Below are 19,107 nucleotides of genomic sequence, written 5' to 3'. Positions count from 1 at the left end.
GGACTATCACAGGGATTGGTAGCCCAATTATTGTCTTTCAACTCAAATCTTATTAAGCACGTGAGTGTTTTTGGAAACTACTTCGTAAACTTTTATAACAAAACCAAAGATAAACGAAATTAGTTTCATTAAAATAAAAATATAGATTAACTAATTAGTAAAATTATCTCCTATTATTTCTTCAAATTTTAATTTTTAACTTGTAGATAAACTACTTTTATCTTATCGAAAAATTAGTTTATTGTTCATTCCTAAAGCGATTGAAAGGAACAAGATAAATGAATACTCGTAGAGAAGCTTTCAAGCACATAAGTTCAAAAGTTAGCGCACGTGTGACAAGTTTCATAGTTGTGTTGCTTTTTATTGCAAGTTAAATCATTATTAAAAACAATAATTATATCTAGTGCACTGTTTCCCCATCTCCATTGCAATAATTATTGCATGAAATCTTTATTTAATTTCATTATACCACATCACTTTAGCCTATTAATCTAATAAAGAATTTTATAAAACCTTCACTTTAATAATATATTTTTACACTTTTTAGGAGTAAGTTTGTTTTAAGATATAGATTTTTATTTTATTTTTATGTCCTAAAATTCTTATTTAAGATAAAAAAAAATATATCAATTTTATTTTATGAAAATGTGCTTTAAGTGAAATCTTACTAGACCTAGATCCAAAACTTGCTAAATTTGAACCTATACCAGATTTTAATGTGAAATGAAAAAAATACTTTTAAATAAAATAAATAAAAGGAGTACACTTCAAAATTCTGGAATCACTTTTCTGATTTTCAAAATATATTTCTAAATTTTGTTTTCTTCTAATTATTTTTTCTATAACATATTTTTTTATTCCAGAATTACTTTTTTCGTCCGGAATGAAATTTTAATTTTTCAATTCTGTTTCATAATTTCATTTTCAGAATAAAAAATCTATTTCAATTTCATTTGCAGAATAAAAAATCTATTCCAAATTTACGTTTTCATAATGCATTTTTATAATTCTGGGTTTTTTAATTCCAGAATGAAGAACAATTTTGAAATTTTCAAGATGTATCAGTGGTGCAGGTCACAATTTGTAAGTGCACTAAGAATTTGGCTATTATTGTTTATCACTACAAAATAATCATAATGATACTATATATATTTATATTGAATGAAAGATAGGAAAAGAACGTATGATACCAAAAATTCCCAGACCCAACAAATAAACGAGGCAAGGAAGAATTATGAGACACAATGGGTAGCCAGTTCTTGGCCATTGTCACTGGGCACCAACCAAAACTTTGACTTTGAAAAATTGCAGACACTTCAAACATGGACAAGTAACAGAGAAACCATTGCATTGTGAAATGGCTTATTGTTGTCTGTAACTGCTCCCTATATGAACCTGTTCTTTGTTCTTTGTTATTTGTTGATCAGACTTATTAGGTAGCAAAAGATGAAGACTTCATTGAGCAAGGAAAATAGCCGCAAAATTTTGTATAATTTTCTTTCAGTCTCTTCACAATTTCAAAGCCAAAACCTGTACATGTCAAATAGGCCTGAACATGGCGTGTCTCCATCTCTCAGGTTTCATCCTCCAGTTACTTTCACCATTTCTAGGCTTCAACATTCTCTCTATTTCCATTCCTGATTGCAGACAAGATTTCAATCTCTTCAGATGTCCACGGCATTGCTTGTGATCAAAGCAATTGCCATGGCCAATGTTACTGCCTTCAGAATGCATGTATCTTTCGCATGGTGACTGCCATTTGGCTTGCAAGTATGCCAAAGATCTCCATGGAGGAAGTGGCATAGAGTTCTGTTTCAAAGAAGATCTTGTGGCTTCCTCCATTATTCCAAGAAACTGTTTCAGCCTTGCATAGGAACCCACATAGACAACAGGAAGTGAATGCAGTATCCTATCATATGAATCAACAGCTCTAGCTATTTCAAAGTGGCTTCTGAAATCAATATCAACAATCAATCGTTCTTGGCTTCCTGAATTGTTGTCAACCACAACATCAATGTATTCATGATCACCTGTGCCACAACAAGTTTCAACAAACAATCTCAGCTGAAATTCAAGCATATGCCATTTTACCACCCTAACATTACTTAACATGGTAAAAAAAGCTTGATGCAAACAGTACATGTAGTTTCATATTTACCACCCCAAGCAAACAAATGGTAGCAGCTTAGTGATGGATAGACATGAAGCAAAAGTAGAATTGTAATTTTGGAGAAGTAATATACACACACATACAAACTATGGTATACCTCCAGGGACTTTGCCACTACCCGGCCATTTAGATGCACAAACTCCAGCATCATAACCAGAAAGTCTCATCAAGCTCACCAGATAAAACCTGATACAGCTAGCATAACATGGACCAGAATTCATAACTTTAAGGTTGGTCTCATTCATTGACCGTATGAAGGAATGTACAACTGAAAGCAACTCACTCTCATGTTGGGCCACCGATAGCTTACAGATCTGTTTCATAGACATAAAAAATAGTCAGGGAAGTTGTTAGAATGTCTGTTGATTTTAAAAGGGGAGAACATAGGTAATAGGTTCTGCATATCATCCATATGTATAGACTCAATGTGTAAAATAGATTTAGCAGAGACTATCCCCTAAGATAATAATAGGCTATGCAACTTCATACACACTAATACCCATGCCATGATAACTAAGAATAAGTAGGATGAAAATAAATTGAATAACTGGATGTGAAAAATAAAGTAAAAGTTAAAGATGTTATGAAAAGAGATAAAGAAAAAAGAGAGTAAGAATTAGTGCAGTGGATCTCACCATTTCTAGAATTATTTATCCTTTCTTTCTCACCCACAAACAACTTATATTAATTCCATCCTCTCTCATCTTCTTAAACAAACACACCATAAATACACTGAAAACATGAGATACCTCGAAATATTATTTCCAGGTACATAAAATGTCACTTTTTCAACCATATCTTTTATCCAAAGTACATAATTGGTAGGAAAGCATTCACTTGTACAGTAAACTATAAAAAAAAAGCAATTCTGTTTCTTTTTGTATCTATTTTCTGTTTTTTCTTTATTCTGTTTCCCTATAAAAATCCAATGTGGCAATGCTGGAGTTTGAAGTTATTGAAAAAGGACTAGAAACTGCCACCAACCCTGCCCATGGAAAATAAGATCCTACACGTGGCAATTTCTCAATCAAAAACCCAAAACTAAATGAAAATCAGAGATTTGAAATGCATGTCCAAACTAAAGCCATAGTACTTTAGGATGTGTTTGCTTAAGCTGGTTCACACTTTTCAAGGCACATTAGAAATGAATACTTGTGTCATATTGTGTACGTATGACATGACATCACTTAAATGTTCTTATAAAGCTCTGAAAGAACCTGTGTAAGTGACCTATGGCCCTAATGATTAATTATCATTAGATCATACGTATTAAATTAGTGTTTAATTCAGCTATTTATATCATGTATGAAAAAACTACTAAAACCAAAATCAAGGAGAAAACATTTATATGAGTCATACTAAAGCATGCACCAATCTCCAATCAAAGTAAAAAAAAAAAGAGATTATTGATAAGGAATTTGAAATTTGCTAAGAAAACTAACATGGACTAAGAAAAGAAATAGAATTACACACAAATTTACTCCAAACATAACTGTAATTTTGATTTTAATTACTGTCCCCAACAAAAAATTGCCGAATTACCTGAATCCTTTCTGCAAGTTGTGCGAAATCAGAGAGACCTGATTCGCTGTCACTGCTACACCAAGACTCAGCGCCACTACTTCCATTCTCTAAAAAATCGCTAACCATAAGCGCTAAATCGTGCTCACTCTCGTGGCTGAAACCACCGTCAATCTGGTTGTCGCCTCCGGCACCGCCAACTCTGGCCCACAAATCGGAGTCGGGGGCCATACAAACCCTACAGTCCATCCTCCGATGTCAGCGACGTCGTAACGATACACAATCACCACCGACCCACAACCACAGAACAGAATCAATCAAAATTCGCCGTACGAGAACAGATTCCTGCGCCTGAAATTCCACAACCCAATTGAACACCACGTCCAATTCGCTAAAACGGATCAAAATTTCGATTCTTTTACGTTTTTTTTTCCTCTGATCAAAAAAATTCTCAATTAAATGCTCTGTTTCCGTGTTTTAACGCTTGCCAGAATTTTGAAGAATTGGAATGGAAAAAATATAAATAAATAGAGAAAAAAAAAAGAAATTGGCCTTTCGATCTGAAGGGATGAAGAAAGTCGAATGGCAAAGGAAGATTCTTCCTTTGCAAATGAAAACCCAAAAGATTGGAAGGCGAGTTCGTCGGGAAGAACGAAGACAATATAAAAGGCGAAGCTGACGTGGAATGACCATTTTGCCCTTTTCTGTGCCTTGGGGAAGGAGGTTACCCTTATTCTTTCTCCCACGTCACAAAATTTAATACACCAAATTGATCACTTCTTAATATTTAATATGTGAAAATAAAATATTTTTAATGAACTCACTTATGGATAATGAGATAATGTAATCAAATAATTACTTCATTTCTTCTCATAAAAATAACTATTTTTTATGCTGATATATTGATATCATGTATAAATTAAATGTAGTTTGTTTAATTATACTTTTGGATTAATTTGGATCCATATAGTTATAATCATTCAATTTTATTATAAGTCTAAAATAATAATTTTAGTTTTGATGGTTTTTAATTATTTGATTTAGTGTATGATACATAAATTATATTAGAGGACAACCTACGCGACTAAAGTATACAATGTTTTTTTGGTTGTAAAAGTAAAAGTCATCGTTTTTGTTCAACCCTCAAAGATTGACTTTGTCAATTATAAAAAATAAAAGAGGAATGTGTTTAATTACAAAATCGTGTGAAAAAACACGTAAATGTTTTATATATAGTTTAGGATAGTAGATCTGTTATGCCAACCATGCATTGTTAAATTTATTTATTTTATTTATTATAAAAGTTATGATTTCATACATCATTATCAAACTTAATATCTCAATTAGACTTTTTCAAGTAACAACACATAAAAAAATATATATACGTTTCTCGTCATACTTCTAACAAATGGCTTTCTGCATTCCATTATTTTCAAAAAAATATCATTTTATTTCTTTTTAAAGATGACTTCCAAACTACTTTTTTTTCGAAATATTTATAGAATATATTTTTCGGACCATATTTTATGAATTTCAAATTTATCATTGTAAAAATAAAAAAAAAATGTGTTTTGGTATTCTGAAATGGTTTTTCTCTCTTGATTTTTCATTATGAAAATGGAACCTTTATTCCAGAAACACTTTTTACTTAAGAAACTTCTATTCCAGAATCACCCAAAATATAATTTGGCATTTCAAAGAATATAAGGGTGCAAAGAAGAAGATTGTAGGGTGTAGGAAGAAATACTCAAAAAGTATTATTAGAGAAAAAAACACAAATAAATATGACACACTAGTCCCTTATATTATATTTATTTATGTTTAAGAATATTCAATATATACTTTCATCATGACAAAATTGTGTATGTTGATCTTTCACACTAGTTGCAACTATTTCAATCTAACTACCACTTAATTCATAAATTTCATGTCACTTTTTCCTATTTATTACTTCTTATATTTTACTCTCAAATCTAATATATAAGAGGTTTTGTTGTCATCCTTCCAAAGGGTTTGAAAACGATGTAGTTAGAGGAAGAATAATGACTATTTTTAAATATTGTTACAGTATAAAATATTTTGGTTGTTTTTAAAAATTTAGATTATGTTTGTGAATTACATTTTAGGATTAATACAATTTTAAATAAATGGATATGGTTTAGGTGTAAATTTTTAAATTATATAATATGAATGTGAATGAAAGTATAGATTATAGAGATTATATAATATATAAAAAATAATAATATACATGTATTTATGCTAAAATAATTATATTAAAATATAAATTAAATTATTGAATATGAGTCATTAAAAGGAAATTACATGCATATTCTTATTTTATTTTAAAAAATATTAATTATTATTTGTAGATGAAAAGAAATTCACTAAAGTTATATTTTTTAAAAACTGAAATTGTCAACCTGAATAACAACTTTAATTAAAACAAATTAAGTGCCTGATTAATGAATTTAATTAATATTGTATATATATTGACAACTTTCACTAAAAACATATCAATTTTTGTATTTTTTTTATTTGCCTATTTTTATAATCTTATCTTACACTTCTTGCCAAACTCCAATCTTCCTATGGAAGATTAGTATGAAGTGTTTATAAATGTCACTGTTATTATCAATGTTCTCCTTGACAATTCCTATTACTTACTTTTTCTTAAACAAACTGATTATGTGTTTTTTAAAGATATTTAACAATTATTTAACAATTTAGAAATTATTATTAACATTAAAAGTTATTTTAGATATTTCTTTTTATTTTTTAAAATAATATATAATTTAATTAATATGATGACTAATTATTTTTTATCTATTATTTAATGACTGATATCTAAATCCTAAATAACTACAACTATTTGAAGTAATGAAAAGTTTAAATAGTTATTTAAATTATGTTAAGTATTCTGAAAAAAAAACACAACTTTCCTTTTCGGTATATATTAATTATAATTGTTCTCTTTCTTTTCTTTTTTATATATAATTTTCATCTATTTATCATAGTTAATATTGTATAATTTTTATTTTTAACGACTTTTATATAAATTTATCAGAACCTGCTTTACGAATATTTCAATGAAGTTTTTTTTTTTTATAAAAAAAATTGATATTATAATTTCTTTAATATCATTCTAAATTATTTTTAACCTTTAATCCCTAGTCAAATTTAATTGTTTAAATAAAATATAAAATGTATACAAAAATAGAAAAACATGTTACAATAATTAAAATTTTGAAGGATGAAATTGAAGTAAAAAAAGAAGTAACAAGAATTAAAATTTGACATTAAGAGTGAGAAATGAAGAATAATTGATGCATGAAATGGGATATATGAGAGGATGAAGTAAAGTTTATGGTTGGAATTTAGTGAAGACAAGAGTACATGCAAAGCAACAATTAAAACTCTTCAAATAAAATCATCATTCCATTATTCTTTGTCATAATTGAGAACTTAAAAGATTTTAGTTTATCACTTCCACTAAAAAAAATTATTCATAGTCATATTTGTTTTATTAGTATGAGTAGTACTATAAAATCCAATATTTTTTAATTGAGTTTGAGACTTGTGAAAGTAAATAATGTGAATAAGAATGACACTAAAAATATTTTATTATTTTTCAAGACAAAAAAAAATGTTTCTATTTGTTTACTTTTAATTGAAATAAAATTATATTTAAGAGTTTTTAAAATATAGTGGGCTGGAAAGATCTTGGAAAAAAAATTCAAATTTATAAAAAAATTCAAATAATAATGGGTTTTAATGATAGAATATTGTGCATGATAAATTAACGAAACTAGTAATAAAGAATTCATTCATAAACCTTAAACACTAAGATATCAAAAAGGGTTTTAAAAGGATTAATATAACAACAAAATTCAGTGTGTTGCATTAATATTTTGATTCATTTATATCATTTTTTTTCTCACAAATATCACATCCGTGCTTTGTAATTAAAGAAAAAGTTTGCAACTAGTAATTTTTTATGAAAATTGTAAAATTACACAACAAATCAACAAAACGTAATACATCGATTTTACCTATATATAGCATGATTTATAAAAATATATCTAATCATAAACATTATTTATCACTATATTTAGAGTTAAGTATCTAGAGAAACCTGCGTATTTAAACATAAACTCACACGGTAAAAATTCATTCATATAATATTTTATATAAGAATCGATTGGCATTTACATGTATTAAATAAATTTATTAAATTCGTTAAACAAAGTACTACTATTAAATGTAAAGAAAATTATATTTTGTACTTAATAAGATGGATTGCAAATAATACCCAAATAATATTCTGGTAAAACCTGTTTAAACAAGACGCGGATTTATGTAAAAAATCTATATTAAAAAAATGTAGAATCCATCTTTTTCTTATCTAAATACTATGTCTAACTACAATTAATATATATATATATATATATATAAATATATAAATAGTTATGTGACTGATAAGATCATGTAATTAGTAGCTTAACCTAAACTCACATAGTGATATATAGATTTTGATAGGTTATGTTTTTTTTATTGGATATTATTTTATATGGGTTAAAGTAACTACTTCTATTTATTAATAAAAAATATTCATTTTAATTTTAAGTTCTAGAGATAGTGTTGTTAGATTAATAATCGCATTTAAAGTATTGTTTGTTTTGAAAGTTGATGATTGATCATGATTTTGTCTTTAAAAAATATTTCAATAAATTGAGAGAGAAGAAAGTATATAAATTATCATTAGTCTCGACTTTGATATCGACTTTGAAATGTGATGGAAAAACGCACGCGAAAACAACGCACAATCACGAATCAACTGCAGAAAAATAAACAACACGTGGTTCAGTCGCCAACTGCAACCTACATCCACATGAACAACTATTAGGTTTTCATTATATCCTGTTTCACACCAATTACAAGTACAATGATAAATAAATAGAGATAATAAAGAGACACAATAATTAAGCTTACTCGCTAAAACATGTTGTCTACTTAACACAACTCAATTGGTCTTCACTTTATACCCAATAAAATAAAATGACCTGAAACTACTGGTACCAATAAATAAATATATTGGTATAAGAAAAATAAGAATTATGATAGGGTTGAGATTATGAAATGATTTAAAGAAGAGACATAGAATGGGCATAAAGACAGCACATGTGTTTAGGCACCACCATTTGATTGGCTTATCATTTATTGGTGATGAAGAAGATAAAGGCCTACCCTATACATATAGGATGGGGACACAAGGCATCTTCTTGGTATCATCCTCACTGTCCCTCCCATCAACTATCTAAATTTGGATTATGCATTTATATGCATGACAGATTGTTGTGGATATAACAAAGGACACTTGTCCTCCAAGTTAAGGACTTGGACCACTTCTTAAGATTCCAACTTCTGCCCTCACACCTAATAAACCAACACTCTCCCTCCATCAGATTCTTTTCCAATCAAAACTCACATAGGGTTGCCTCAATGTACCATTGGATAATACAACTTCACACTACCATGCAATATTAACATTCACTTAATTTCCAACTTCACTATTTTTTAATAGCTAATCACTGAAAATTTAACATTTTATAATTGTTTATAAAATAGGTTTTTTTCTATTTATATACTATGAAATATTTTAATTTATAATTGATGTGACATCTGTAATCTATAATATTCTAAACAAACATGTTACTTTAATGTTTTCATTTTTTACTCAATCAATAAATTAAAGACTTCTTCAACATAATGATTTCTCTTATTCGGTTTGGTGTTTAGAATTTTATGTTGTATGAGGTATTTCAGAAATTGATTTTGGGTGATTTATGTTTAACGTTTTGATCAGGTTTGAAATTTTTGGTGTGTTTCATTGTAGGTTTTTGGTTTCCGTAGTTTTCTTACAGGTTTGGTTTGATATTTATGGTTCTTAAGTGTTTGACTCATTTGTGTTTGCACAAAGATTCCGTTTAGGTGTTGGAGAAGAGTGTAGGGTGATATTTATTTTGTCTTCTTTTGTGAGAACGTGTCTCATTTGTAGGGATAATGTAATTGTATTATGACGTGATCATGCATATATCAATCTTATCATATCTATGTCACTATCGTTGATATTTTGTAGAGTCTTCTGGATCTCCAGGTGTTAAAAAGTTTGGTTTCAATTTTCCTGTATAAGAATTAGGACACTAAAATGTTTCATTTTATTTTATTTATTCTCTGAAAAATAAAAAACTTATCACAGTGTTTATGCATTAGTTTTGTTAACAAAAATTAACCCCAAACCCATTCTTGACATCAACGTTCATGATGATGACATTGGTTCTTTCAAACATCACTGTGCTAAGTAAGTTGTCTTGTTGTGGCTTGTGAAATAAACAAAAGTTTTCTCTCACTTTCTACATATGAGTTTGTTGTAACAAACACAAGCCATTAGTATAATATGATTAACAAAATAATTAGCATGGGCTTAAGAATAAAGTATGTTTTGATGTAACACTGTAGCAAGGGCATAAGCATGTTATGTCAAATGTCAGACAGATAATCAGAAATTATTATTATAAGTTAAAACAAACACTTGCTATCATAGATTCATGACAGCATGCATGATTGAAGAAATCAAATATTCAATGTGAAAGCTATAGCATTCCACATTTCAACTCCATACTTTAATTATTATATATGATAGTCTTGTTAATAGATTCTTGATCTTGGCTTCTTTATTTATGATCAAAATTCTTTGATATTTATTAGTTTAATTTAATGGTTATAAATATGAATTGGCTTTTAAAATTATATTCTGTTATATCACAGTGTTGTTCTTCACTGTATAATGATCAAAATAACATTATCATTTGCTTCAGGTCACAACTGATCATTAAAAAAATGTTTTTTTTTTCCAAATATAGACTCTACATGACCAAATAAATAAATGATGGCGTAGAAAAAATAAATAAATTTTTAATTATCACTACAAGAAAATCATGAAATAAAAACCAGTTTTTAGAATGTAATTAACTAAATTAGGAATATTTTAGAAACTAAATAAAAAATTAGTTTTTAAATTAGTTTCTATTATTGTTAAATAGTTTTTAAATTGATATCTCATTAGCAACCAAATTTTTAACTATCCATTATTTAGTTTTTAAATTTGGTTTCTAAAATCTTGGTTGTTAATTAGATACCAATTTAGAAACTATTTAACAATAATATAAACTAATCTAGAAACCAAAATTTCTTTTAGTTTCTAAAATGGTCTCTAATTTAGTTACTATTGCAACAAATTATTTTTGTCTCTAAATATTGGTTTCTATTTTATGATTTTCTTGTAGTGTATATATAAAGAGGCAAGTGAACAAATCAATTTTAAAAAAAAATTAATTTGTTTTACAAAGTATAAAATAGTAAATATAAATTTATCCGAGATGTAAAAGGCTTTGATTACATAGAAACTATTATTTTAGTTTATGCATTGAATTTTATTTAATTGAGCGATTAAGGGAATCTTACAGTCTAATTTGTGTGTATTTCAATTTATAATATACGAATAGCAGCAAGTTTCAACATAGAGGCTCACTTTAAGATTTTTTTTATTTTGAATTAAGAATGGATAAAATATTTTTTTATTAAAACAATAGGAGAAAGAGTAGGAAAATAGTAAAAATGTTGAAACTAGTTGGTAACTCAATTATTTGCAGATACGGCGTCGCTTTACTCTCTCAGCCCAAGCCCATAAGAGATGGTGTAAAAGTCCACATACCAAATCACACAAGGCCCAAAATTCTCATAAAATCAGCTGGATCAAGAATAGCCCATGGGCCCTAAAGAAAATATCCTATTTTATTGCATATCAAGGGCGTTTCTTCCCGCACCCTCACATTCTTCGATATACCGAAATTACCCTTCATAATTTTGGATGATTTGAGAATAAAGATTCCATAATCTGGAATAAGAATGTTTTCAAAATAAAAAATCCAAAAACAAACAATCATTCCAAAACATTATTTCAATAACACATTTTTATATTTCTGGTAAATCCAAAATTCATAAAATACTTTTTAAAAAATATATTCCAGAAATATTATGGAAAAAGTAATCTAGAAATATTTTTAAAAGGAATAAAATAAAAGGAGTGCAGAAAGACATTTATTAGGGTGTAGGAAGCAACACCCCCTATCAATATATCACTCGAACTCTTTAAGAACCAACACTATACAGAACAATACACGTTTGGAAATTTCTTTTGCACCCTCTTCACTTTTACACCTTCATAAATATGAAAATTTTACTTTATCGTTTTGATTATTAAAAAAAAAAACTTTCAAATTACACCGTCTAAAAAATTTCTTAATTATTTAATATAAAAAAAAATTTACTAAAAAAATTTGCACAATTTATTACTCGAAAGTAATGATAGTTTATCAATATGTTATTCTCTAAATTTTTAGAAATGCATTTTCATAACATAAAATCAATATATATTAAAATGAACAATGTAAAATAATGGACTTAATATTAAAATAAATGTTAATTTAAATTACTCTTATAGATGAATTTATTTTTTTAATCATTTTCATTATTATTTATTTAACTTAATTTCCCAGTTGAACTATTTTTTTATTCTTTTTTCTAATTTAATATCAGGATTAAATATTTAACTCATTTATACTGATTTGAGTCTACTCGGCATTTTAAAAAAGACAATAGAGATACTCACCCTCAACTTTAAGTATATTTGACCAAACATATTTTAAAAAAAGAATAATAAAAATTAATTTTATGAAACATATCATATTTTTTCAGTGTCGTTTAATTTTTATCGTTACATATTTGTTTAAATGTTTGGTAGTTGATATTACTTTAAATTAAATTATTGTTGTGTATCATCAACTATTTTTTTATTTTTTTCAAAAAGCTGTAATTAACTTTTATTTAATTTATATCAATGTGTGTGTATATATATATATTGATTGATTGAAGTTTCTTAAAACGTCTTATATTGAAACAAAATTGAGTTTGAACTGCTTGAAAATAAGTTATATAAACTCACAAAAACAACTTATGAGTTGTTATCACTAATAAATTTACCCTCATTTTTTCTTAAATGATTTTTTTTAATAATTCTAAGCAATTATTTTTTAATTTAAGCTTAGTTATTCATAATAATATTTATTGCTTCATCGAGTAAGATAGTGTTTTTATTCTTAATGCTGAGTTGCTAAAAAAAACTAAAATGTTTTTTAAATAATTTTGAAAGTCTCACCGAAGACATGTAGACATGTCCAATGGAAAAATTACGTCTAAGCAACTCAAAACAACTTTTATGCATCGCGCTGGAGATGCTTTTAGTCATTAAAAAAATGTAAGGAGAAATTAATATTAGAGGTTAAGAATAAATCTAACTAGTTTACCAAAAACAGATAGACATTTCTGAAAAGGAATTGATAATTGGAATTCAAGCTAAGAATGTTATACTTTAATTTTGTAGAGTTTTTGTTATCATTTAATTTTAGTTTTTTTTCTTCGAGATTTCAGGTTAACAACTAGATAATATATAAGTGGATGCAAACTTATTTTATAAATTGGTTTTGAAAGGTTAAGTTAAACTTAAAGTCAATTTTTTAAGATATCAAAGTCATTTATTTTCATGAAAATTTCTTGAATTTATCAATCATAATAAATAATCACACGTACGAGTTGACAAATATTGATATAAAAAATTATGTTTCATAGTATATAAGTGTACAAACTTTACTTATAAATCGGTTTTGTAATGTTAAGTTATAGGCTTAAAATTGCTTATTGAATTTTTTTTTATCAGCAATAAAAAATAAATAAATGGAAACCACTTCATGGGTGGTTCAACCCTTATGCTAGCGTCTTACCAACCTCCAACCAAGGAACACCTTCTAACTTATATAAGGAACAATCAAACCAACTCAAGAAAACATTAAACAACCAACCTCATACAATCCACTGGGTTCAAAACCCAGTTGGGGTACGTAAAGGAATTACAAGAGGACTTTGCAAAAATTCAAGACCAAACATTTACTTGTACCAGTGCAAATACCTCGAACGCATCTACCACGCTCCTGTCGAAGGTCACCGAGTTCCTATATTTGTTGTTGTTCTTTTCCTACTTAAATAAAAAGAAGTAAATCTTTACTAGTTTATGTGAATTTGACTGCCACTCACTATTTTCTTAAATTATTAAAAGAACAAGTTTAAAAACAAAATTAGTTTTGACACAAAGGTAAGCTTTCAACAGTTCCAGAATCAATCAAGCTTTTCATCATGAAAACAACCAAACACAAAGTCAGATTGCCATTTTGTCCATGACAAGTTTCAACTTAAGATTCTAAACCAAATAATGTTCATTTCTTCCAATCAACTCCCCATGATTATTTTAGAACAAATACATGCAAATTTGGAGTGGAAATAAGGAATTTATCAGTTTGAGGGAGGCAAAGAATATCAGTTTAAATACGCAATCTTTGTCTGATATCACAACTATTCTGTCTCCCCAATTCATCTAATCATTCTATCAACGATAATATCCATGATTTTGGTTAATGGTAATGGGAATTTATTCCTTTTAAAAGATTTTGACAAGGAGATCTCTTAACATTGTTTCTATTGCATTGTAGTACTAGCAGATACAATAAACCACAAATTTAATAATATGAGTTTTTTTTTTTTTTTTTTATCAACAATAAAAAATCAATAAATGAGAACCAAATAATATGAGTTAAGATGGAAAAAAAAGGAAACAAGAATAAATATGATGTAAATTGCAAGTGACCCTATTTTTATATGTCATAATCAAATACAAAATGTTTTATTTCTCTCTCAAAAGTATATTATGATGTTTTGAAGTGACATTAGGATTGAAAATAAACTTACGTAAGAGTAAGCTAGATGGAATATAGGTTCAAACTAATCAATTGAACATGTATGTTCATTGATGATGCTACCATGGGGATACATATTGGAAGAATCCAAGAAAAGTGAGGATGAGAAGTCATAATTCTTAAAATTAGGAAGAAGTTTTCTCAATGAAAAGTTAGGTACTTGTCTTTTGATGAAAGGATGTGTTTGCTTAAATATGTCATTTTTCTCTACCCTTATTCATTTTTTTTATATGTTTGCTTAAATATGTCCTAAACGAGATTAGAAAGATACAAAGACTATTTCTTTTGGAAGAAAAAAAAAATAGCTTGGGTGAAATGGACAAGAATATGTAAAACAAAGGTATTAGGAGGGCTAGGCTTAAAGAATATACAATTGTTTAATTATGCACTTGTAACCAAGTGGAAATAGAGGCTAGCAAGAGATAATGAATTATGGAAAGAAATACTAAATATAAACATGCGGATTGGAAGATGTTGAATAAGAAATCTCAAAGACAAGAATGAACCGGTGTGGTGGAAAGATCTAAAGAAAATATCTAGATCAGGGAATCAACTTGGGTGGTTTGATAAAAATATATCATGGCAGATAGGAAAGGGAACTAAATTCATATTTTGGGAAAATAGGTGGAATGAGGATATCTCTCTCAAGGATAAATTTCTTAAGTTATATAAAAAAATTCTTGTAATAAGTCTGCTAAGGTGTCAGATATGGAAGTATGAATCAACAATAGATGGGAATTAAAAATGACGTGAATTCGAGTGTTTTAATTAGAAATAGCAATGTAGGACGGACTCTACAGGTCATCCCGTAGCCCGATGGGAAAAAATGCAGGGCAGACTGACTTTATTAATCCGTTGGCTCACTTAAGTTCGTCCAACATAACCCACAACCTGTGCGGGTTAACCCGCATAATATTTTATTCATTCAATTCAATTCTGCATCCAATATTATTGAAATGAAAGAACAACAATTATGTTTTTGAAGTCAACACAAGATCACATTTAATTAAGGTAGCTTCTTAGTAGCTTAAACAATATTTTATTTTATTTTTTCTTATTCATGAAAACATGTATTGACATATTTATTTGATGTAGATGTTAATCATATGTTTATTTATTTAAATTTAATTGTCAAAGGTAGACTCATGAAGTGCAACAAAGATATAAAATATTAAAATTTAAAATAATATACATTAATATATATATATATATATATATAAAAGAAGGTTTTGCGGACAAATGAAACCAACATGCAGTTATGTGAGACGGACCAACCCAACTCATTTTTTTTAGACGGGTCAACCCACATTGTTATTTCTAGTTTGAATGAGAATTATCTCGAATTAATACTCATATGAGAGAATTATCACAAAATGAAAAAAAAAAAAAACAGGAAGAAGACATATAGTGTTGAAGAAAGATGAATGTAGAACCTATATTAGACCAACTTATAAATGTCTTAAAGGGTAATTATGATGGTGAGTACTTTCTTGAGCCTAATATTGAAAATAAAATCAATCCCAAGTGTTTTACACTTGATTAAAGGGTACATAGATTAATGGTGGTAAGGGTACACAGAACACATCTTAGTGGAGGAAGGGTATTTTGTAAATCTCACAAGTGAATAAGGACAAAACAATCTTTGATATGCGGTTGAAGAGTTACAAGAGGGATATTTTGTATATAGTAAAGTTGCAATATATTATATATTTTTTCTTTGACAAAAAAAAAGTCCCCAATTCTTATGCTCCAACTCTATAAGAATCACTCAAGGATTTGCTCCAATCACTGATTTCGATATGTTCCCTGTCATATCAGAATGTAATATTGTTCCCATAAATAGCTAGCAAGACTTTTGTTCTTCGTGCTTATATATATTATTACGTATGTGTATACATCACTTGTATCACTTTCCCATCTTTCAGTAAAACATGAAATTCGGAACACCATCTCATGGCCGTGAGTGATAATTCGTGCGTGAAACAATATATTATGAATGGTTTGATAACGATTCGATAACGAATAATCTGATAAGTTCAATAAACAATCACTAAATCATTAAAATAGACGTTCAATGACTCTGATACCATATTAAGAAGTGAACTTTAAACCTAATTCAACCTTATAAAATCGATTTATGAGGTAAGATTTGTATCTATAAAGAATGAAATGTTTCAATCTCTAATGCACCTTTAACTTATATGAATGATAACTTGTGTAGATCGTGTTCTCAGCATTCTGTAACTCATTAATTTTGTGAAAGTACATATATAATATGATGCAGAAAACAAATCTAACCAAAAGGTTGGTTCTTAATTAGTGGAGTTTTTATACGTCAATCAAAAACATGTTATGGAAAAGTTGAGTAGAAGAGGCCCTTTAGCATGCAGAAGAAGCTTGTTTTAGAAAAATGCCTCCATTTTGAAGGGTTGAGGTCTTTATGAGAGCTACCTTTTGGCATTAGTTATGAATAAAGTAATGATGGGTTGGTGTTTATTATGATGCAAATTATGCAAGAGGGGATACGGTAGAACAAAAATGGTCAAAAGGGAGAGTGATTATTAAGTTGGAATATATATTTATGGTCATGGCTACTTATAAAAGGGTGGAATATATTTGCTTAGTAGCTACCAAAGCAAAGCATTAAATAAAGGTTTCTTTAGCTTCTCTTTTGTATTTGGCTGGTCCTCATCAACTAAATGCCTCCATCAGATAAGATTACCATTACAACATATCAGATTCAACTACAGTGTTCTCCTTATTGGTGCTGCCTGCATTACACTGTTATCTTCCATTAAAGTCAAATTTCAATCATAGAGGGATCTGTGTTCTACAATATTGTGAGATATATATAAGATTATTATGCATAACTTCAGTCGTCAGCTGCAAGGAATGGATGTCAATCATTGCTTATACTCTTAGATCAATCTTGTTTCTTCTCCAACTCTACATACCAATTTCATTCATTCTCTTTTCCTAATTTAATAACTCAAAAAATAGAATTGTATCGGTTCAAACCAAATGGTTTTGGAATGTCTCGATATCCGATATCAATGGATCGAAATGTTTAAATACATTAAGATTAAACTATGATTAACAAGGTTAAGCCATATGAAGAGCTAGTTAATCATCATTCATATATTAATCTCGACTTAATATATAGTAATAAGACTCATCACAACTATATAAATAGGTACAACAATCAGACAATGTACATCATCATTATTATGTATTTATCGTACTGAATATCGAATATTTACTTGAATGAATGTCGAAACGTCTTTTGTAAGTACCCTTTAAATCGAGAGACGAAAATAATGAACAAGGAGCGAAAACAAGAAAAATTCAACCAAAACAAGTGAACTGACAGAAGAAGCAAGATAATATCAATCGAAACGAAAGAATCAATTATTCAGCTCATAAAATATTGTCACAGTCTTTTATTTTATACAACAAAAATAATTATAATTATTATATTTCCTAATTCTGATTGGGACATTCTCACTGCAATTTACATCATAAATAAAAAAAAGACAGTTTTCTTCTTTTTATGTGATGTGTGATCTCCAAATATGTTATGTATTATCCAATTCATCATAAACCATGTATAGGGTTATAACTCTTTGTAATGTATACATTAAACCTACTACTAAGTCAATATATAATTCATAATATTTTTCAATCTAAAGCGATTTTCTGTTTCCTAAAAAAAGTGATTCTCTACAACATGCTGAGCCACTTAAAAAATAATATATGATCAGATTCAACGTTTCCGTCGAAATAAGTGGAAGTTTGCATAACTAAAAATTGATTATTTCTATAATATTCTCTTTCCCGAACATGCACCATACTTCTTATCTACGTAACTAAGTAACCTCACTTATAAACCCTAAGTTAGTGACTGCATATTCCCTGTAGTATTTTTATGATAACCATTGATGTTTACTTCAAAATAAATAACTCCCTTCAATACTTTTATTTATTATTAATTACCTATATCTTAGATTACACAAATCATTTTTTAATCAGCAATAAATAAATGGGAACCATTTCAGGGGTGTTCTAATCCTTATACATAGAGTTAGCGCCTTACCAACCTCCAATTAAAGAACATCTTCCAATTTAAATAAGGAACAACCAAACCAACTCAAAAAAGCATTAAACAACCAGCCTTATACAATCCATTGGATTCAATACTCCAACTTGGATTCAAAACCCAGTTGGAGTATGTAAAGGAAGATTACACAAATCTTAGTAATACACTTTATTATAACCACTTACAAAGTCATTTACACCCTGATAGAGAGACAGACTTTAAAAAACAATGAGAAATCATGCTAGGGATGCTTATCTCAAAATATCTCTACTTATAATAATGTTCATTATATAAAATAAATTAAATAATTGAGTTATGCACTTCATAAGTCTATTTTAAATAGCTTATTGCAGAAGTAATTAAACTTTAACTTACCTTCACAAACAACTATAGATCTT

General features: G+C 28.1%; 1 protein-coding gene across 1 annotated transcript; it reads right to left on the bottom strand.

Annotated features, from left to right (window-relative positions):
• Positions 1-1,128: 1,128 nt before the first annotated feature.
• On the bottom strand, positions 1,129-4,327 carry LOC137823348 (cruciferin (DUF506)). The gene is made up of 3 exons (XM_068628445.1): positions 3,713-4,327; positions 2,268-2,484; positions 1,129-2,030 (listed from the first exon to the last, which is right to left on the bottom strand). Exons 1-3 carry the CDS (start codon positions 3,938-3,940, stop codon positions 1,540-1,542), a joined length of 936 nt encoding a protein of 311 aa, XP_068484546.1. The 5' UTR covers positions 3,941-4,327; the 3' UTR covers positions 1,129-1,539.
• Positions 4,328-19,107: the final 14,780 nt, after the last annotated feature.

Source organism: Phaseolus vulgaris, chromosome 8 (genome assembly GCF_051622355.1).
Source record: "Phaseolus vulgaris cultivar YP4 chromosome 8, ASM5162235v1, whole genome shotgun sequence".
Taxonomy (NCBI): Eukaryota; Viridiplantae; Streptophyta; class Magnoliopsida; order Fabales; family Fabaceae; genus Phaseolus; species Phaseolus vulgaris.
Note: the sequence above shows the minus strand (reverse complement) of the source record. Positions and strands in the feature narration are given on the sequence as shown.

Coding starts and splice junctions, on each gene's coding strand:
- LOC137823348 (XM_068628445.1), bottom strand. CDS start 3,940: ATGGACTGTAGGGTTTGTATGGCCCCCGACTCCGATTTGTGGGCCAGA. Junction 2,485..3,712: donor AACTTGCAGAAAGGATTCAG/GTAATTCGGCAA, acceptor TCTATGAAACAG/ATCTGTAAGCTATCGGTGGC. Junction 2,031..2,267: donor TAGTGGCAAAGTCCCTGGAG/GTATACCATAGT, acceptor GTTGTGGCACAG/GTGATCATGAATACATTGAT.